General features: G+C 35.9%; 4 protein-coding genes and 1 pseudogene across 5 annotated transcripts; 1 reads left to right on the top strand and 4 right to left on the bottom strand.

Moving 5' to 3' along the window:
• Window positions 1-743: 743 nt before the first annotated feature.
• Window positions 744-3,339, bottom strand: LOC116137693 (transcription initiation factor IIA subunit 2). Its single transcript, XM_031423375.1, has 4 exons — window positions 3,212-3,339; window positions 2,926-3,066; window positions 2,787-2,837; window positions 744-1,300 (listed from the first exon to the last, which is right to left on the bottom strand). Exons 2-4 carry the CDS (start codon window positions 3,052-3,054, stop codon window positions 1,160-1,162), a joined length of 321 nt encoding a protein of 106 aa, XP_031279235.1. The 5' UTR covers window positions 3,055-3,066; window positions 3,212-3,339; the 3' UTR covers window positions 744-1,159.
• Window positions 3,340-4,876: 1,537 nt separating this feature from the next.
• On the top strand, window positions 4,877-7,508 carry LOC116137688. Of its 2 annotated transcripts, none has more exons than XM_031423366.1 (3): window positions 4,877-5,157; window positions 5,269-5,390; window positions 6,973-7,508. In XM_031423366.1, exons 1-3 carry the CDS (start codon window positions 5,071-5,073, stop codon window positions 6,989-6,991), a joined length of 228 nt encoding a protein of 75 aa, XP_031279226.1. In that variant the 5' UTR covers window positions 4,877-5,070; the 3' UTR covers window positions 6,992-7,508. The 2 variants fall into 2 exon arrangements, with proteins under 2 accessions (XP_031279226.1, XP_031279227.1); XM_031423367.1 differs by having other exon boundaries at window positions 4,878-5,157; window positions 6,979-7,507.
• On the bottom strand, window positions 5,702-10,006 carry LOC116137689 (probable rhamnogalacturonate lyase B). Its single transcript, XM_031423368.1, has 15 exons — window positions 9,858-10,006; window positions 9,618-9,739; window positions 9,470-9,529; window positions 9,234-9,353; window positions 9,039-9,158; window positions 8,635-8,776; window positions 8,374-8,544; window positions 8,091-8,246; window positions 7,894-8,000; window positions 7,620-7,710; window positions 7,240-7,381; window positions 6,993-7,149; window positions 6,638-6,754; window positions 6,184-6,310; window positions 5,702-6,095 (listed from the first exon to the last, which is right to left on the bottom strand). Exons 1-15 carry the CDS (start codon window positions 9,897-9,899, stop codon window positions 5,844-5,846), a joined length of 1,926 nt encoding a protein of 641 aa, XP_031279228.1. The 5' UTR covers window positions 9,900-10,006; the 3' UTR covers window positions 5,702-5,843.
• A 683-nt stretch (window positions 10,007-10,689) lies between these two features.
• On the bottom strand, window positions 10,690-14,615 carry LOC116137696 (probable rhamnogalacturonate lyase B). Its single transcript, XM_031423379.1, is given in 15 exon segments — window positions 10,690-11,019; window positions 11,122-11,248; window positions 11,375-11,491; window positions 11,677-11,975; window positions 12,100-12,190; window positions 12,373-12,479; window positions 12,596-12,751; window positions 12,930-13,100; window positions 13,327-13,468; window positions 13,621-13,740; window positions 13,848-13,967; window positions 14,206-14,213; window positions 14,215-14,266; window positions 14,499-14,588; window positions 14,590-14,615. Coding segments are annotated over 15 exon segments (1,860 nt in total). The 5' UTR covers window positions 14,610-14,615; the 3' UTR covers window positions 10,690-10,779.
• A 2,767-nt stretch (window positions 14,616-17,382) lies between these two features.
• Window positions 17,383-21,320, bottom strand: LOC116137669 (annotated as a pseudogene).
• Window positions 21,321-21,730: the final 410 nt, after the last annotated feature.

Here is a 21,730-nt window from a genome sequence, read left to right as displayed (position 1 = left end):
GAAAGAAAGTAGACTGCCTCCTAAAATTCATAGACTTTGGCAGAACGTACCGTCTCAGCACGAATAAATACCAATGATAACATAAATTCATAGTCTCCATGATTTTGTCACGGAAATTCTTTGCTAATCTTCATTATCTTACTTGAAATACAAAAGAAGAACCAAGAAAAATCATCTAATAAGCATGTAGTAGCCTCAATGTATCATCAAATAACTCCAGTAGTATCGGTTGATGGCTTTACAATATATGTTCAATTATCTCCTATAATTGCCAGCTCCTCCGTGAAATTAGACTAATTCCCAGTTTCTTCCATACACTACCAACAGCAGACACACCAATCTTCTGCGTCTCATTGTGAGAGTAGCTTTGAGTCACATGCCACTATTTTCACCCGACCAACATTTTCCTGAGTATCTTCGTTTTTGAACAGAGCATCTTGCAAGATGAAGGTCCAAACATTGTCACAGAACCTATAGGTGTGCAGATGTCCCTGTACAATACAGAATAAATAAAAGTTCAACAAATTCAGCTTTCAACATAAAAGGCTAGCTCGGGTTAGCTGGGCAAGAACCCAGGCTATTAATGTCTGCTAATCAAATTGAAAATTACATTGCAAAGGACCTGTTCCTTATTCAAACGGAATACTTACACATAAAAGCAAGCACATATAAACACATTCATGCACACCACCACACAAATGCACATACAAGCACACACTATTGGTGAAGCACAATANGGCCACAATTCTCGAGTTATTGCAATATACATAAACCATTTTTATTTCTATGACTACCCTGTTTTACCCCATAGAAGAAAGTAGACTGCCTCCTAAAATTCATAGACTTTGGCAGAATGTACTGTCTCAGCACGAATAAATACCAATGATAACATAAATTCATAGCCTCCATGATTTTGTCACGGAAATTCTTTGCTAATCTTCATTATCTTACTTGAAATACAAAAGAAGAACCAAGAAAAATCATCTAATAAGCATGTAGCAGCCTCAATGTATCATCAAATAACTCCAGTAGTATCGGTTGATGGCTTTACAATATATGTTCAATTATCTCCTATAATTGCCAGCTCCTCCGTGAAATTAGACTAATTCCCAGTTTCTTCCATACACTACCACCAGCAGACACACCAATCTTCTGCATCTCATTGTGAGAGTAGCTTTGAGTCGCATGCCACTATTTTCACTCGACCAACATTTTCCTGAGTATCTTCGTTTTTGAACAGAGCATCTTGCAAGATGAAGGTCCAAACATTGTCACAGAACCTATAGGTGTGCAGATGTCCCTGTACAATACAGAATAAATAAAAGTTCAACAAATTCAGCTTTCAACATAAAAGGCTAGCTTGGGTTAGCTGGGCAAGAACCCAGGTTATTAATTTCTGCTAATCAAATTGAAAATTGCATTGCAAAGGACCTGTTCCTTATTCAAACGGAATACTTACACATAAAAGCAAGCACATATAAACACATTCATGCACACCACCACATTCATGCACATACACGCACACACTATTGGTGACGCACAATAAATAAAAATAAAAGCTAAATGGCTGAAAGGTGAAATCCAGAAACTAGAAACACCCTCATGTTCAGATCAATCACAATTCACTATGAACATCCTCCTGATCAGATGTATCACGTGAGTTGAAAAACTAAAACAATTGTTTTCCTTCCTAGAAATGATAGGCAACAATCACCAAATTGACATTTTACAACAATTTTACAAGTTCATAATACATGAAGGACTTATGGGTGAACAACCACCATAACAGAAATTTGGCAGTCATGGAGATTACAGATGTATATTACTCATTTCCTTATGAATAAAACTGAGCATTACAATCAACGATTTAGAGTAAATACATAGATTTCAGGAACAATAATTATAGTAAACATACCAGAAGCAACAATAAATAAGAGCATTACTAAATAACCGATTTTCCCAATAATTATTGTAATTAACCACATGAACGTATCCCAAGTAGTTCATGACTTCTAGGCAACCTGTCGAGTATTTGCCAAACTTAGTCATCAACAGCTACATACCGGTGCAAGTTCACATTCACCATTCTACCAGTACTAATACTGGAATTGGTGCATTTTTCCAGCAGTAGGCATGGCAATGCTATATTCCTTCAAATGTTCATGCTCACGTAATTAAAAGTTCTCTGGACCAAGTTAAATGCAATTTTTTGACAGGACATCTCACACTAGAAAAGCCTAGGGAAGAAGCTAATCTGGAGGAAAACGATTCTCTTGATAGTTGCAAACGGATACAAGACCACATATCAATGAAAATTAACAAACATCTTTTAAATTTCCTAACTAATCAGATAGAATAAAATTTAATGTTATTAAAAAAGGAAAATAGGTCCAAGATCATTAGCATTTATTTTCGTGCCATGATATAGGTGCTTGTGGGCATTTTTATTACTTACCATCTCCACCCACGGAATTATATGCTGCAATCTTAAAATACTTAAACTGCTGACTTTCTATCAGATCTCAATAGATAAAATAAAAATAAACCCAATGTACTGAAATGTAAAGTGCTTCTTGCATCATTGCATGTACAATAGCATGTAATTGCTAGCAGACAATACTTAACTTACACGCCAATAATGCACTTGCAAACCCCCAAGATTTTCATCAACACAAATCCCAAAAAATAAAAAACAACACTTAAACAACATATCAATAAACTTAAGAATAATACTCTAAACTTAAAGTATTTCTATTTAAAAAAAAAAAATTAATAAAAATAAATACCTTAATGGAGACCTTGCTCTTCACTTGAGTTTCCAGTGCTTCGGTCATAGACTACAAAACCCAACAAAAATAAATCACATCAAGAACAACCAAAAACATCCACAAACAGAGCCGTTTATACATAATAGTATAACCGTACCTTATCGAACTGGACAAGAACCTGGATAGCCAGCTCGGGACTAAGCGTACCGTTTTGAACCATCTCATCCAAAGTCTCAGTCAAGCACATCCCGATCGTCGACCTCCGGTACAGCTCAAACGTCGCCATTCCGCACGTGATCTGTCAATAGAATCCACATCTAAGTCGAGATTCGAATTCTTAATTGTATTAAAAAAAAAAAAAAAAAAAAAACTAAAAAAAAAGAGTGCGAGAATCTGAAATATTAATGAAATAAATGACAACTGAATGGAGAAATTGAAGTTACTAATTAGAGGTGACGTGTGGTGGTGGTGGAAATGGTTGAGTTCTGGTTTAACGTTCGCTGTGAAGAATTTTTGGGCGGAGAGAATTGGGGGCTTTATATACCCTAGTTTTTGTAGATGAAGGTATATATAGTCGCGACAGATTTGGGAGGATTCAAAAGACTTTTATGTCCTCACGTACCATGCCATGTACCAATGTGTCCATGCCTCAGCACGTGATAAAGTGGCCAAAACAGGCCCATTAGTATTCATTAATAACTATTTTGATACTTGCAAATGGAGAATCTTTTTATATATATATATATATTACGCCCTTTTAAACTAAATTATCTTCTTATTTATTTCTAAGATTAAAATTTTTATTCTACTATATTTCTTCTAATGTATGTTTCTCTTATTTAATTAGACTTCATGTTTATTAAAAAAGCTATACTTTTTGATGTTATTTGAAATAAATACTTTAGCAAGTAAAAGGAAAAGTTGTATTAATTTAGTTAATAAATATGATGGATATTTATACAAGGTTGGGCATACACTTATCTTATACTAATTTGTTTTTTTTTTTTTTATTCAATATGAGAAATATTATATCTCTAGTCTCAAAAGCATAGGATTACAATCCATGTAAATTTAATCTCTACAAGATATAAAATATTGGCTTCACTTGCTATAGCCTATACCATTAAGTTGTACTTTTATCATACCAAAGGCTCACTCCACATACATATTTACATACCCTTTTTTTCTTTATTATCCAATCTAAGTTTTTTAATTTATAATTTGACTCCAACTGCAATATATTACAACTTCTAATTTTAATATAGTTTAAATGAAATATGGTATGTAAATATATTATATACAATTAGATTTATAAAATATTCAAAATCTAAAAAAATAATTGTGTTATGCCTGGGAAATCAAGAGCTGACGTGGGAAATCACATGATGGAGTGTGACCTGCTCCCGTCAGAACGGTAAGCGCACGTCAGGCCTGCCAGACGTTGTGGAGCTCCCAGGTGTCCATTCCCCGCTCCATATCGCGTGAAATCGGCTTGGAAGGTAGGCAATGTGACGTAAAGCCAGATTTTGCCCTGACATTCGCACTAACCCACAGATTTAATGATGATTACTTGCACTCATCTCACTATAAAAAGGGGAAGACCTCTTCATTGGGGGGATTCGGCCTTTTGACACTCTGAACTAGCTTTCTCTCTCTCTCTCTTGTATCTTTGTGTTTACTTTTCCCTAATCATTTGTAAGTCAGTCTGTTGTTGCGACCTGACCCACAATACTAATATAACTATCAGTGGACGTAGGGTTCGTTACCTTAGCATCCGAACCACTTTAAAAAGTTCTCATTGCTGCATTTACTCTACACGTTATCAATACCCACGTGTATCTCTTGACCAACCAACGTTATGCACATGTTAATTAGTTGGTGTCAAAATTACGCATCAACAAATTGAAATATGTATAAACTAACCTTAACTCTCCAATTATTTAAAAAAAAAAAAAAAAAAAATTCCCCGATGATGAGACCGAACACTAAACCCACGTAACTATAGCCTACAGGTCAAGTAAATCAAACAAGTTTAATTGACATCTCTAATTATTACTTGATCATTTAACTTGACAAAAGAGTGAAAATGTCATTTCACAAAGAATCAAACTAAAATATGGCACGCGTCAGGCCAACAGCGGCCACGTAGAGAGCAGCACGGACGTGTAAACCTGGTATTGACCAGAGTGAACAGAGAGTTGCTGAAAAGAAAGTTGCTCAGCATGAAAAATGGAGGATCGGATAAGATCCTCTTCATCACCAATCGCAATTAACCGCCACCGAAACTAAGAGAAAACAAGAAATGTCACGCATGAAGGTAGATTGTCTGTACTTCACAACTTCATTGAAGGAAGGTTTTCGCTACTTCAAAGCCTTCTTCGTTGGTCTGGTATATATAGTTTTAACTTTGTAATTTTAGTTGAATGGCCTTCCTTAGAATTGTTTTCTCTTTTGTTTTGTTTGATATTAAAAAAAAAAAAAAAAAAAAAAATGGGTGCAGGCAAAGAAGGTGACAGCCAGAAGTGAGAAGGAAGCCACCGAAGCTGATCTGCAGACTGCCAAGATGCAGGTTGAAGCTGCTGATGAAGCTGAGGATACCAAGAAGAGACTTCATAAATCTATGTAAATTCTCCACTTAAGCCATTCTCCATGGCAATTACATTACCCAGAACATAATTTTCATCGCTGCATTTATATATATTTTTCCGCTTGATAAAGAAACCGTTGGCTAATTGTTGTTCCAGACTTAGAGGTAGAGGGTAACCAAGAGTTTTCTGTGGATCATAGTCCAATTCAAATCCCAATAAAATGTTATAGTCCGAGTTGCAAATGAGACTGAAATTGGGCTGTGTGATAAGTGGATTTCAGTTGTTTGCCACCGAGTTTGGCAAGTAGAAGTCCGTATAATCTTGAAAATTTTTCATTTTTGGATGCATGAAACCAGTGTGGGAGGTAGCATACGTGGTTAATTTTCACATTTATTGCTGCTCATAGAAATTTATTCTATGTCAATACACATATAAAGATAATAAGTTCTTCAGATTTCAATTTCTTTAAAATAAAAAACAATTAAATTTACTTTTTAGAATTAGCAGATGGGAGCCCTTCTAAGCGAATATAGTCATACATAATCCCCTCAAAAGGGCCGGTGCTTATTGCTTGTGTCAAAAAGATGGTATTATCCCCGGTCACAAGCTGAGCCCCTGGCACATCAATGTTATAAAGCCAGTAGAGTCCATGGATTCCATGCCTAGCAATTGTGTTGTCATGCCCAATTTGTCCCGTTGTAAATGTAGGAGGATCTGCTTGTGGATCGTTCACCCGGACCTTCCAGAAAAATATTCAAACCTGTAAATTCACATGCAGTATGGAGTAGCAAGAAGTGGAACAGGAATTGAGCGATTGAGCTCTTTACCTGCAGTTCTGCAACATTGGCAGTTGCTAGGGCTATTCTCAGTTTATAGGTTCCAACCTGTTCCACATTGTCAAGATTGAACTTAATTTGCCATGTAGTTGCCCCATATGTGGTATCATCTTTTTTCCTGCATTGAAACCAAACTTTCAGGTGTAGAACATCTATGACTATAATCAAACTTAGAGCTTGTGGTGTTGATTGGAATCTGTTGGTGAGGGGCTCAATATGATAAAGAAAATGAAATGTGTTACGACAACAGAAAAATATTATTACATGTTGGTTGGACAATTATCATTACTTGTTGGTTATCTTTGTGTGCCTCTAATGTGGATAAGTTCATGAAAGTAAACGTTCTTCTTAAAAAAAAAAAAATTTGTGGGTAAGAATTCATAGTCATTCTTTTAAATAACTTGATTTTTTGTCACTTATTGTTTGTATATGGGAAGAGCCAAACCTTGTAACTTGAGCGAAGAACCAATCCTTTCTGTAGTCACTATCACCGATGGTGTAAACTAAATCATTTTCAGGGTATAACTCTGCATATCTTTCCCATAATCCATATTGTCTAAACCTGCCAAGAAGAGGGTATTGTGATTCTACTTTTAGATCAAATCAGCAATCTCTCCATAACATCAATGAAAAAGTTTTCTAAGTATGGCATTAAACTGGACGCATGCTCCATGTGGAGGAGCAGACAGGGAGGCCCCGTAGTATGACTTGATCATAATCTCAAGTTCCACCCAGATTCTTTTTTGGCTCAATGTTTTATAGATAATTTACTTCTTAAAGTTTCAGGACGGAGAGCTAACCTGTCAGGATGGTTAACATAAAGTTTGTTGATATAATTTGGATTTGGATCTGGAACATAAAACTCAGCTGCAGAACGGTCAGGGATGCCTATTTCCCACAATGTGGGACCATCTCTTGGAGGCTCAAATACAAGCTCACCCAGGTCAATATCACAACCTGCTTTAGTTTTTTTCCAATCACAGATTAATTTTACTTTACAATCTAAGAGTTAGGAGTTACATGAAATATTTGAAAGATATACAATACCTTCAGTTATGGTAATGAGAGCACCATTTTGGTAATCTCCAATGAAGCCAGGGACCCATGCATAAAGATTGTAGTCCCCAATACGTATATCATTGATGGAAAAACAGCCATTCGCATCAGTTGTCGTCCAAAATTGGTAACCCTGATCAGAAACAGAACACAGAAGTTGGAGAATTAATCTAAACTATGTTATTAACAAGAATACCAACTCGACACGACCTAACTGTGCTGTGTGCATCTTCATTTGAATATTGAAGCAAACATTGTAGATTTATAGGCGCCGTAATAATGAAGATTGGAGGAAAAAAATGTTAGTCCTTTTACTAGTGTCTTATTCACAGTGAATGTGGTATGTAAATAGAATAGAGATCAAAGATCACCTTGCATTCTCTTTGCCATGATCCTGCCTCTCCAGGGGGTGCTAACCCAACATAAGCACCGCCGGCTGATATGGAGTCATCGCTAACATACCTAGGCAAGTGTAGTCATTCAAACTAATTTGATCAAAATCAGTTACAGTGAAATGAACTGTTGGTGCACTAATACTATGTTTACGAAATTGAATCAAAAAATGTAAAAAATAAAGGATCGAAAGACAGCCAGACAGTAAATCAGAAAGGTAGAAAGATCCTAAAAAACAAATAAAATACCAACCTGTCTCGGACTTGTAATCTACCACTAACACTACCCCGTTTATTCCACCCTGGAAAATCCTCGGAAGCTGGGAAATTATAGGGCCAACTTTGGACTTCTGTCAACATCTGAAATTTTAACTTGGTTTAGAGTACGAAGTGTATGTATATGTACTATGATTACGTAAAAAAAGAAGGTACAGTGTAGGTGCATTAGACCTGCTCTTTAGCATCCTCCCATAACCAGAGAGGATCATTGGTATCCAACAAAGTGTTGACGTAGAAAAAAACAGGTCCAAAAACTTTCTTCCATGCCTCACCCTCTTTCAGCTTCAGTACCAGATCCTCTCCAGAATAATGAGCGCTGAGAAACATCTGATTATAGCATTTTTAATAAATGTACACTTAATCAGACACCATAAAATTTAGAATCTGAAGGTATGAAAGTGATGGCACCCAAGTACCAGAATTCAAAGAATTCTAGGCTAAAGGAGCAACTCACTGCTAGAGTGATGGGACCAACATGTGATGTTAGGTTCTGTTTGAGCGGTCCGCCTGATCGAAACTCATTGCTGGGATTTATATGCCAGAATCCCACTGGAGGGTCATTGCATATCCACCCATGGACCTTAAGATCTCTATTCTCACATGAATATTGGTATTTGTCATCTACCTAGACATGACATATAACTCATTACAATTAGACAAAGCAAATATTGAATGACAATGGTGATGATGAAGGAAAAAGGTGCAGAAGGAATACCTCTCCTTGGAACTCTGGCTCTATAGGTTTGACAAGCAGGACAGCTTCTGGGGGGGCCAGTTCTTTGCATCTTTTTGGTAGCCGGTCGTCCGGCAGTGGCATGTGTCTTTGCCTGTTATCTGCTACTGCCATGTACTGAAATCTGTTTGTCCAAAACATAGCATCATTAACCATGTACTTGGCTATCATAATTTTTGCCGCTAGGGTAAGAAACTGAAAACATGAGGTATAGGCTAGAATTTTCCTTCATGCAATTGCTCATAAGAGACCAAACCAAAGGGCAAAAGATCACAATTTGAACAGAAAATTCCCAATAATATTTGAAAGGGACCTGGGTCTTGGTTAGCACAAATCAGTATGGGCAAATATCTTATAATGGAACAAACTGAAGGCAATTTGCGTACTTGTCTTTTCTAAGCTTGAAAACAATCCTTGTCTGGGGAATGTTGAAGCCAGGCCATTCTTCCAAGTGTTCGTAGATGGCGTAGGAGTAAAAACCCGAGGTATCACGAAGCATTATATATCTGGAAATTCATTAATAAAATCAATGTTATTGTTATCTAGTTGTATCCTTATTAAGCTAAAAATTATGCTAGAACCTTTTATCTATATTAAGGGGAGCGCGCTTGCCCTCCTCGGATGCATCCCACAGCCTTTTGAATGATATCTCTACCTGCTCCTCATTCTCCACTATGACGCTGAAACTCTCTCCGTCGATCCTGCATAGTATCAGGTTTTCTGCTTAGAAACTAACTTACATGTATATAATTCAGAAAGAAAAACTTTATGACAAATAATGTGGAACCAATGGGAATAATGCAGGTATTCGACATACAATTCAAATGTTCCTGTTGTTCCAGTGCTCCCTGTTTCGCTCCAAACAACGTCCCAGTACCTAGATTTATATTGCAATGTATACTTCAAAATTTGAAAAATAGCTTTAGAAAAACAAAGAAGGATAAGTAGTTTCTAATGCCATGTACCCTCTATTATGCTCCTTATTACGAACTTCAAGCATATTATCAATGCCATAGCATTTGATTCCTGTCACATGTCCCGCTGGTTTTGATATAGTAATTTGGAGAATGCCGTTTTCCATCACCACCTAGTTGAATGGGAAGGTTAAATAAAGACAAACATACTTGAAAGGATTTACAAGGTAGCATAGATAAAATATTCAAGAAAAAGAATGTAATTTATAATAATAAAAAGCATTGATGTACATGATGATCAGAGATATGCAATTGCATTCCTGGAGCTGCCATTTTCAGTTTCCTGGAAGCTCTTTGGTGCAGAGATAATCTCAATTTGGGTAATTTTAGAGCAAATTCGTTACTTTCTTTTCACATCAGTTGAGAAAATAATGTGTATGTATTCGTTACTCTCTTGTCATATCAGTTGAGAAAATAATGTGTATGTTTCAAGGCTTTATAAAAGGGAACATGGCTGGTTTACTTGAACTAGAAGCCAAGATTACTTTCTGGACTCCCTTAATTGTATATTCTTTACTCAGTCGCCACCAGCACTTTTTGGAGTATATTATAGAGGCGTACAAGAATCGCCATGTGCACTAACTATAGCAGACAGAATCATCAACTTTGTGTGAGACATAAATAATCCAACCTTAGGACTCCTAGGATATGTATTAATTGGCGACGAAACCTCATCAGAATGCATACGTGATGTTCAGAAAATCTGTAATTTTAAGAAGTCATAAATTTTGCTTTTGCTTTAAGTAATACCGATTTGTCTATATATGGAAAAGATAAACTTCATTAATAATTCCTTTGGCTGTTGAAGATTAATGTCTCTGTTAGCATTCAGGGTTTAATTTCCATGACTGTTGCATCATGGACGGTGCTGTACCTTCGATTACAAAGGTTCTCCAGTTACATATATGTAGACAACATTCAAAACAAGGTTAAAGGATCCCATAAACAGAAGCCACACATAGAAGTCGAGCAAATTGAGATTGCTTCAACTTATTGAGCCGAGCCAAAAATTAGAAGAACTAAGATGAAATTAACTAATTGTAGCTAAATAATTGTTATAATATCATTTATTTTGAATGCAAAAACAACAGATTTACAATTTGATGAATAATTTGCAGCGATGAGAAAAAAGAAAGAATTATGGCTGGTGGAATTAGAAGTCGGGAGGACCTTCTAAACGAATATAATCATACATGATCCCTTGGAAAGGGCTGGTGCTCTGAGTTTGAGTAAGAAAAATTATATTATTTCCTTGAAGAAGCTTAGCCCCTGGCAAATCCACGTTGTACAACCAATAAAGGCCATATATTCCGTGTCTTGCAATTGTGTTCTCCTTCCCTATTATCCCAGTCGAAAATAGAGCAGGTTTTACCACAGGATCATTAATCCGGACCTGTAAGGAACAAATATATTATATTTTAAAGAAAAACGTATAATTTTTCATGAAAATGGAACTTAAAGGGACATATGATGAAATAATTTAACGTTTCATTACCTGCAAGTTAGATTCATGGGCACTAGCTAAGGCCAATCGCAGTTTATATGTTGCAGTCGCGTTTACATTGTCAAGTTTAAAATTGATTTGCCATGTAGTTGCTTCGTATGTTGCATTGTCTTTTTTCCTGCAATGCAAACACCAGTTTGATTTTGGCTTGCTTATTCGCACTAATATTTTTCACCGTAAATAGGCTACTAATATAAGTATGATCATATAGGAGATCAAGATAAAAAAAATAAAAGAATTTGACCTTGTAACCTGCGCAAAAAACCAATCTTTAGTATAGTTACTATAGTTGACTTTGTAGTTCAAATCTCCATCAGGGTATAGCTCTGCATATCTTTCCCATAGTCCATACTGCCTATACCTGCCAACAAAATTGATAAAAAATAAAAGTTTGGATTATAAAAAATGGTCATGAACGTGGAAAAGCAATAACACCAGTAGACTGTTTAAGATTCTCCCGATAAAGGATTCTGAAACATGTTATAAAACATAAGGATGAAAAATTGAGACAAATATCAAGTAATAGGCAGTGGATAGCTAATTAACCTGTCAGAATGATTCAAATATAATTTGTTTATATACTTAGGATTTGGGTCCGGAACATAGAATTCTGCAGCAGAGCGATCAGGAATGCCTATTTCCCACAATGTTGGGCCATCTCTTGGAGGTTCATACACAAGATCACCCAATTCAATATTAGACTTTTCGGTTATGGTTATGTTAGCATCATATCTGTAATCTCCAATAAAACCAGGGACTGATGCATATAGACTATAGTTGCCAGTTCTAATATTATAAATCGAGAAGTTGCCATTTTCATCCGCTCTGGTCCAGAATTGATAACCCTGATGAAAAAATTGCACTTAATCAGTAAGGTTTTATGTGAGAAGGACCCTATTTATTTTCAGTTAGGGTTTTCCGATGTTAATGCTCAAGATGGATATCAAAGCAGTAATGAAATTACACTACCTTGCATTCTCTTTGCCAAGATCCAGCCTCTCCCGGAAGTGCCAAGCCCACGTAAGCACCATCTGCGGGTTTGGATTCATTACTAGCGTACCTGAAGGTTTAGGGGAAATTATTGGAATCACTTTAAACCTCGCAAACCAAACATGGAAAAGAATTTTGTCCAGTTCACTAATAAGTTTCACCTCTGGTATGTTTATTCCCCTGCATTAATTATTTGTAATAATGCTACTTATATGAAAACTGGAAGATGGGGAATAGGTAGCAAGGAGATACCTATCGTGGACTACTAATCTACCGCTGACACTGCCCCGTTGTTCAAATTTAGGAAAATCTTCCGAAGCTGGGAAATCATAGGGCCAGTCTTGAACTTGACTCATCATCTAAGGAAGAACTTGTATTAGCCATTGCTCACTTAGAGTAGATAAGCCAGTTAAAATGGGTATTCAAATGTGTTGAGATTCTAGGGTTTATAGATTATCACAAATGATTTTCCCACCTGCTGTTTAGCATCCTGCCAGAGCTGTAGTGGATCATCTCCTTCCAAGAGAGAATTAACATAGATAAAAACAGGGCCGAAAACTTTCTTCCATGGTTCACCTTTTTTAAATCTTAGTACCAGATCCCCTCCCGAATAATGAACACTGTGAAAAAGCTGATGAAAACATATTAATCAAAATTAATATTAGAGGTAAAAATCAAGGCTTTTGTTATAAATTTCTTGCATTCAGCATGTATATTTTACACATTCATTAATCTGCCTAAGAACATTGACATCAACACATAAACTAGAAAAATTGGGAGATTTGCGAAAATAAATAAAAAAAAGTTACCGCAAGAGTAGTGGGGCCGACATGAGAGGCTAGAAACTGTTTGAGTGGTCCAGCCGATCGAGACTCCATACTAGGTGATATTTGCCAAAACCCCACAGGCGGTTTGTTTGATATCCAGCCATGGACCCAAATATCTTGGCTCCTACATGAGTACTCGTACTTATCATCCACCTGAAATTGAAACTTCTTGTTGAGGTCACATGCATCACAACAGGATGATCCCCTAAAACATGAAAAAATCCACAACCTTTTTGCTTGCACAGCGAACTCATTTTTTATATTAATTTGATAATTCTTCTCTCTGATTTAACTTCTTTGACATCCTTAATTTTTTTTGCGTCAATGTAGTCTAAGGTTTTCTTTATGGTTAATGGAGGTAGAAACTATGAAAACGTACCTCCCCTTTAAATTCTGGTTCCACAGGATTTACAAGGAGAACCGCCTCTGGATAGGCCAGTTCTTGACCTCTTTCTGGTGAGCGGTCTTCAGGGAGTGGCATGTATCTTTGCCTGTCGTCTGCTATGACCATGTAGTGAAAGCTGTGCATTCAAACTCGCAATCGTTAGATTCTTTTCACCTTATGTTTTGAGTCACATAATCAATGGCGAAGATCATTTGAAAATCCTTATTCTCTAAACTACTAATGCAATAATTTCGATGATACACAAGAATGTAGCAGAGGTTTATTTACTTGTCTTGATTGAGCTTGAATGCCATCCTGATATTGTCTATGTTAAAAGGAGGCCAATCGTCCAAGTATTCGAAAATAGCATAGGAGTAGAAACCTGAAGAACCGCGAAGCATTATGAACCTGGAAAATGACTCCCATCATCATTTTTTTGTTAATAATTGATATATCATTGTTTTCAATAACTAGATATTAGTTTGAGGGAACAAAAAAAAAAAAAAAAAAAAGACCTTTTATCAATATTTAAAGGTACGACCTCTCCTTCAAGGGAGGAATTCCAAATCCTGGAAAATGAGAGCTCCACCTGCTCCTCCTTTTCCACTATCACTGTAAAATTTGTGGCTTCAATCCTGCATTGCAATCGGTTTATGATTCAGATTTTACTCAAATAATACATGATTTCTGTAGTTAGAAAATATCATATACTCACATAGCCCAATTGATCAGGAATGCCAGATGTAAGAAAATGGTGTAAAAGAAAAAAGTGCATTTTTCTGAAGCAATATAAAAATAAATGTCTATTTTTCCTGAGAAAAGAACTTAATAATTGGCTTCATGAGACATTCCAGCCAAGACTAGAATACATACCTATCAATGTGTCCCCTTTGTCCCTTTGGTTCCTTGCTCACTCCAGACCAGGTCCCAGTAACTGCATATAAAAGATGGTCCTCTTATTATTTCTTAACTTAACATCTGAAATTTTAATTTTTGTGAAGTTAAAAGTCTCAAAGTTCAAAACTAAGAGATTTTCATTAAATTGCTGGCCTAAAAGGTTCTTTTGTCACATTATAATGTCATCGTTAAGAGCATTTGAGGTACACTTTTAGGGCCAAAAGACACAAGATACAGAGCAGGGTCATAAAGATCTGTGGCCGACGTACCCTCTATCATTCAGATTACGAACTTCAAGCAAGTTATCGATGCCGCGAAATTTTATTCCAGTGACGATGCCCTGTGGATTTGATATTGTACCTGAGTAATTCATTATCCATCACAACCTGCAATGAGTGTGACCATTAATGTCACGTGGCTGAATAGGGAAATATGATTCCATTAAACAGGTAATTAACATAAATTATTTTCAGGACCTTTTTCCATAAAGTCATTTTCCTTTAAAGTGAGACAACAGGGACGTAATATAACAACAGCAAAGAAGAAAATAACAAAAAAATAATGCTACAGTAACTTACATATTTATCTTGAACTTGTAATTTCACTGCTTGAGATGATACAATCAAAAGAAACAAGAGAAAAAGGACAGAGACGGGGACTGGAACTGGGCCCTTGCTATCTTCATAAACTTGTTTGGCATTTTGACGAGGCCAATTCAGGTTCTAGTGAAGCAGTGATTTCTGAAATGAAGAGAATATTATATATGAGTATTGTATGTAAGTCCACGACGAAATAGACCAGAAAAGTTGGGTAATCTCTGTCCACTTTTTCAATCCAGACTGCATATGCCGACGTGAACTTTTGGAGAATATTTAGACACGAAGAGTAGACATGTGAACATGGAATCAAAGCCCTTGTAAGGATCTTTTTTACTTATTGGTTTACTTCAACTAGAGACAAAGCAATTCCTTTTTCATCTTTTTCTTCCCGTGATCTCTTACTTTGTCGTCACTAATGTTTGGTGCATGAGAGAGGAAGCTAGCCATCACAGCCCTCTTTCTCTCTTCTTTTCTTCTATAGTTTGTACTTTTCGTTTGAGACGATGACTTTATATAGAAGAACTAGCTTTGCCCACCTTTGAAAATAGGCAACAGAATGGGTTGAAGAACCGACTAAGACAAAATATATGAAGCCCTAATATATAGCAAAACAATGGTGCCCATGTGATGTGGTTAGCTCCTTATATAGATTTCTGTTATTGTTGGGTGCATAGGTAATTAATTGTATGGACTGCTAGCATAATTATCATCTGTGTATCACATAATTCAAAGTGAAATATTATTGTATTAATATTAATATTTTGCGTTCAGAGAAGGCAGAGTCAAGGTCTATACAAGGAGGCTACCTTATGAGAAGTAGAGAACTGCAAGGAAAGAATGCTTGCTTCCAGGAGAGTTGGTTCTTCTTTGTTCTTTGTTTTTTGTGGCTTTTTGTGTTCGTAATGAGAATACGAAAACAAAAACGAAACTGAAATAGGAACAAAATTTCGTTGATTTTCACAAAAGCGTATAATGATAACAATTCAAAGCAAGTTTATTATTCAAGATTTTCTCTCAAACTTACCAAGAATAGTACTGCTACCATTTATTATCAGGAAAACAAATAAACCTTTATAGTAGTAAACCATTTTTTTTTTTTAAATAAATCATTAAAACTATATCAAAGAAGTGATTGAGGTACGTAAAGGTGGACTAGAGACCCCAAAGAGATTAAAAAATCCGAAAAGGAAATAAATCTATCCGAAAATGGTAACAACCCTTACTGTAACAAGGAAAGCACCAGATATAAGGAAGAAATCTTATTTAATTATGACTATTAAGAATAACAAGTACAGGATTCTACTTTGGCTAAGAATTACAAATTCCATATCTCTGCATCAGTATGAATTGGTCTGTTTTACGTGTATTTAAGGGGCTGAAGCTACAGTCTGGTAGTGACTAAATCTAGTTGAGTCGCTATTTTGCGGCCTTATGTATGAACATGGATACTTCAAATTTTTTAACACATTATTTTGGTTAATCTCAAAGAATAACTTAAGCATAAGTTATGATTCATAAAATTATGGGAGATGTCATTTTTAGTCATAAACGGGCAGTCAAGACGACTCCTCTCTCCACTCTATATATTTTAAATATAGTTCAACCCAACATGAACTTGGGGATCCAATCTGCAAATTATCATCTTGAGGTACCCAACGAAGTTTGAAGAATTCGCTGTTTAATCCATCTTCAGGGGATCAGTGACTCCAGTGATCTAAAACTGAAGTATGCCCAAGGTTTTTCAATATGATGCCTATGAAAAATCTTGATTTCTTATGTATGTACGACAAAACCTACAATACCAATAAAATATCATATAAAAAGACAAACAAATTGTTGTCAGATTAGTAGGTGCAGACTGTGTAGTGGTCAGGCTTTAGTTTGTTAGTTATATCAACCATTGCATTATCATTCTTTTACTTCTTCCACAAGATTAAAAAAAAAAAAAATTGTAGAATCGTGGTCATTGAAAGGATGAAATTAATTAGATTTTTATGTTAAATAATTCAAATGGGTTGGTTGACGCCACTGGGTGGATTAGGTTAGAAAACAAAAAGAAAAGAATGTGGTTAAGATTCATCTTCCCCTGTCCCGTTTGACAAAGTCAAAATAAACCCAAGTCGTATACGCACGATACTATATTATTCGTTTCAGCAGCAACAATTTATAATCTACGGCACCAATTAGCTTGAAAGGGGGTTCAGTCTTACGTTTGGTTGCACTCTTCCGTTTGACAAAGTTAAATAAATAAAATCAATTTCAAAGATTAATCTGTAATGGAGTACTCTTCTTAATTCCCTATAATCTTACGAACCCTTTAATCATCCCTTTACGTAGGATTCATCATCTATCTTATAATGCGAGATCAACATAGAACATGGAAAAAGGAATACTGAAAGCTGGCCAACCCTTATATATATATAGAGCATATAATTCAGCAAACTTTACTAAGAACATTCTGATATAGTGTTTTGGCTGAAACTGAAAGTCTATTTCCATAGTATATGTCAATTTCCTGGTGAATTTTCTATCAAATTAAGATCAAAGTTTAGATCTAGTTACAATTTTGATAGGGAGGACCTTCTAAACGAATATAGTCATACATAATCCCTTGGAAAGGGCTGATGCTTCTGTTTGGTGAGAGAAATGGTATTATCCCCTTCCAGTAGTGCTCTGCTAGGACATTAACTGTAGAGCCAGTAGAGCCCATGAATTCCTGTCTAGCAATTGTGTTGTCCTTCCCAATTACCCCAGTTGAAAAGAGAGGAGGTTTCTCTAAAGCTTCATTTACCCGAACCTTTAAGGAAGAAAAAAGAAACTCAAATTAAGGATAAATCCGCAGCGGTACCAAATTAAAAACAGGAAAGTATAATCAGCATGCTTTGTTGTTGAATTGATCATTGATGTTACTAAACCTGTTCAAGTAATGGTTAATCATCAATCTCAAAGTTAATAGGGTTGAAGATGTAATGAAACACGAAACATAGGGAATACCAGCAATTGAGCACATTTGCAGTAGCCAGCGCCAATCGCAGTTTATATGTTCCACTCTTATCAATCTTATTGAGTTTGAACTTAATCTGCCATGTGGTTCCTTGATATGTACATCTTTCTTCCTGCATGCAGTGCAACTATATTTTTAATAAGGCAGAAATTCATTAGCATTAAGCCTAAAATTCTCATTGGATAAAGCAAGACATGAAGCATTAACAGAAGCTAGCTACTTAGTCTCGTCTTCTTTAGATGTTGCATTCTTATATCTTTGTAGAATTGGCATATAATCCATATGTATATACAGCAATGTAGTGAAGATTTAAATATGCATCATCTTGGTGGTGGTAACACATATCAACTATGAAGAAACTGATAAATGGTTTGGGTAAACTCACTAAAAGTAGTTAAGAAAAAGGAGCCCAAACACTATATACACATAAGGGCGATATGAGAAATTCAACTCAAAACCAGTGTGGAAGAATTAGACCTTACATTGACGAAAAACCAGTCTTTTTTATAATCTGAGGCCAACCGTGTACACAATCTCCATTAGGATATACTCTCCATACTTTCCCATAATCCATACGCCTAAACCTGCAAAAAAAAAAAAAAAAAAATAGATTGGTGCTCGATCAATTAATAACACCCGCAATGTTTCAAAAGCACTACTGATTACTGTTTCTAAGTGAGATTATGGCTTTTAAGTGAAGAGAAAACACAAATTTTTCTTTTCTGGTGTCTAACACCAAAGGGCATTAATAGATTATTACCTAAAAAAATTATTTTAGAAGTTAAAGAGCTAACCTGTCAGGGGGGTTGACAAATAATTTGTTGATATACTTTGGATTAGGATCAGGAACATAGAATTCTGCAGCTGAACGATCAGGGATGCCTATTTCCCATACTGTGGGGCCATCCCTCGGGGGCACATACACAAGATTGTCCATTTTAATATCAGAACCTGCTTTGCATTTACAGTATTAATCTATTGCATACAATAAAGGAATTTTAAGTTCATAAAGAAGTCAAAATAAGACCTGGGGTAATGGTAATAACATCATCATATTTATAATCTCCAACGAAACCAGGTAACCTGCAAGACTGTAGTTTCCAGTTCGTAATTATTGATGGGAATTCGCCATCTGCATTTGCTGTTGTCCAGAATTGAAACCCTAGTTAAAAAAAAAAAAAAAAAGACAAATTCAGTTACTTATGTACAAGAATCACTTATTGGACTAGATGGGCCAGTTGCTCTTTGGGCCCGAAATTTTGAAAGAGATCCAACTTAAATTGACCTTGCATTCTCTTTGCCAGATCCAACGTCTCCTGGGGTGCTAAACCCACATAAGCACCATTTGCGGGTAGTTCTTAACACTAAAATACCTGGACAAGCGTATCGTTAAGACTTTGATAGAATTTAAGCATGAACTGATCAACATAATTAAAAATTTACAAGTAAGGTACCCACCTGAAGCACTAATCTACCACGATTTTTCCCCTTTGATTTGATGGAGGAAAATCGTTGAGCTAGGAAATCATGGGCCAGTTTTGAACTTCCATCGTCATCTGAAAACAAATTGGCATCATCAATTCATTGTCTATCAGAACTAATTTGTCAGCAACACCATTACCATGTTCATGTTAATTGCGTAGTTAAAGATTGCAGTTTTTGTCTTCGAGTTCGAGACCTGTTTTTTAGCGTCCTCCAGAGCATCTGGGCTTGACCTCCATTTGACAGAGAATTAAGATACACAAAGACAGGGCCATAAACTTTCTTCCATGCTTCACCAGCTCAAGTTTCATCGTCAAATCCGCTCCAGCATAATGGGTGCTGTGCATCACCTGATAATAGCAATTTAATAAGAGGCAAAATCATAGATTCATAACACCTGTAAAAGCCTTTTTTTTTTTTTTTTAACACAATAAATAAGAAAATCCTTACATGAGAGTAAGTTGGGCCGACATGCGAGGTCAAGAATTGCTTTAAGGGTCCAGCTGATCGGAACTCATTGCTAGGAGTGATTTGCCATAATCCCACAGGCGGATTGTTGCATATCCACCCATGGACCTTGATATCTTTGCTCTCACTTGAGTATTGGTACTTGTCATCCACCTATATATATTTATATAATTCAAGATCACTAGTACTAAGCAATACATGTTCAAATTAACAGTTTTCTATGATAATCTTCAAGATATAAATACCAAGCTAGAAGTACCTCTCCTGAGAACTCCGGCTCCACGGGATTCGCCATTAGAACTGCTTCTGGGTAGGCCAGAGCTTGGCTTCTGTTGTTCAACCGATCATCAGGTTGGGGCATATATCTTTTCCTGTTGTCGGCTATTGCCATATAGTTAAACCTGTCAAATATTTTCCCATTTTGGTTCATTAATTGAAATATTTGTAATTTGCTTTTCAAGCTAAATTTCATCTCCTTTTTCTTTTCTTTTCCATTTCGGAATTATGCTGCCATGATTTATCAATCATAACCTCAATCGACATTTAGGGAAAACAAAAAAAGAGAATGTGAGAAGTTCATGTACTTGTCTTTACTGAGCTTGAATGCTATCCTGACATTTTCAATATTAAAAGCAGGCCATCCTTCTAGGTGCTCATATATAGCATAGGTGTAGAAGCCAGGTGAACCACTTCGCATTACAAACCTACAATAGAATCAATTCCTCATCACATCATTAATTCATAACTTGCATTATTTATTCATACAATTTATAAGAAATTCAAGCAAAAAGGACCTTTTATCGAACTTCAAGGGAACGACCTTTCCTTTCATGGAGGGGTCCCACATTCTGGTAAATGAGAGTTCTACCTGATGCTCTTTTTGTGATATTACTGTAAAATTTGTCGTTTCAATCCTGCAATGAACACCAGTTTTATTTTCATCCATTAACTAATGAACCCTTTTGATTCCTGTATCATGATATTAACCATTGGAGATTTTATGAGGATTGATGCTGATCATACTTATCCAATGAACCCTTTTTCCTTGTAATTCCTTCCCCGCTCCAAACTACGTCCCAGTAACTAAAATATACAGAACAAAGAAAATGAGTTTAAATTTGGACTGTTTTTGGATATTAATTAATAAACTGATGTATATACCCTCTATCGGATTCATCATTTTGATCTTCAAGCAAATTGTCAATGCCATTATATCTTATTCCAGTGACAAAACCCTTTGGATTTGATAACGAGACCTGAAGAACGCCATTGTCCAGAACCACCTGCAATGTTGTGACATGATCAAAATCCAGGCCATGAGATGACAGGAACCAAATCTTATATATTATTGGATACTCTTCCTTCGCCTAATCTATACAATAGCAATCCTGCACCACAAAGAAAAGGTAAAAAATTTGCATGCAAGTAAAATTTACTTGATTATCTTGAACATCCAACCGAACTCCTAGAGAAGAAATGGGCTGAACCAGCCATTGCAAAAAAAGTAAAAGAAAAAGATGAGAAGACATAGGCAGCATGCTCTGTACAGAGAAGCCTTAGGCTATTGTTCTGGATAAACAAGAGTACAATACAAATGCCTCGGGAAAATGTAGGGAAAATTATTCACCATTCTTTGACAAGATGAAGAATGACATTGCAATTATAAGTACAAGAAAGAAACTATTAGGTTTGAAGTAGGTATTTCCTTTTTCAATCATCTACTACAATGTGATTAATATCCAACCAAATACATCTAACTTTGAACAGATCTCACACTAATCCACTTATTAATGTTTGCATTAAAGATATGATACATGTAACTACTCTTAATTTTTAAGTTGTATCCTAAATGTTAATTTTATCCAAAGTCAAAGGATGTCACAATTGATTAGCCCTTATACAAATTATAATTATAAAGTGATGTAAAATGGTGAAGTTCAAGTGACCA

The sequence above is a fragment of the Pistacia vera genome, unplaced genomic scaffold, assembly GCF_008641045.1.
Source record: "Pistacia vera cultivar Batoury unplaced genomic scaffold, PisVer_v2 Contig332, whole genome shotgun sequence".
Lineage (NCBI taxonomy): Eukaryota > Viridiplantae > Streptophyta > Magnoliopsida > Sapindales > Anacardiaceae > Pistacia > Pistacia vera.
The sequence above is the reverse complement of the archived record's forward strand: the minus strand, read 5'-3'. Positions and strand labels throughout refer to the sequence as shown.

Excerpts from the sequence above, each read along its gene's own strand:
- LOC116137693 (XM_031423375.1), bottom strand. The coding sequence starts at position 3,054 with ATGGCGACGTTTGAGCTGTACCGGAGGTCGACGATCGGGATGTGCTTG. Across the intron at positions 2,838-2,925 it reads TTCTTGTCCAGTTCGATAAG|TCTATGACCGAAGCACTGGA; the intron begins GTACGGTTATAC and ends TGGGTTTTGTAG. Across the intron at positions 1,301-2,786 it reads AGAGCAAGGTCTCCATTAAG|GGACATCTGCACACCTATAG; the intron begins GTATTTATTTTT and ends TGTATTGTACAG.
- LOC116137688 (XM_031423366.1), top strand. The coding sequence starts at position 5,071 with ATGTCACGCATGAAGGTAGATTGTCTGTACTTCACAACTTCATTGAAG. Across the intron at positions 5,158-5,268 it reads AAGCCTTCTTCGTTGGTCTG|GCAAAGAAGGTGACAGCCAG; the intron begins GTATATATAGTT and ends AAATGGGTGCAG.
- LOC116137689 (XM_031423368.1), bottom strand. The coding sequence starts at position 9,899 with ATGGCAGCTCCAGGAATGCAATTGCATATCTCTGATCATCAT. Across the intron at positions 8,777-9,038 it reads TTCAAGCTTAGAAAAGACAA|ATTTCAGTACATGGCAGTAG; the intron begins GTACGCAAATTG and ends TTGGACAAACAG. Across the intron at positions 8,001-8,090 it reads GGGAGGATGCTAAAGAGCAG|ATGTTGACAGAAGTCCAAAG; the intron begins GTCTAATGCACC and ends TTAAAATTTCAG.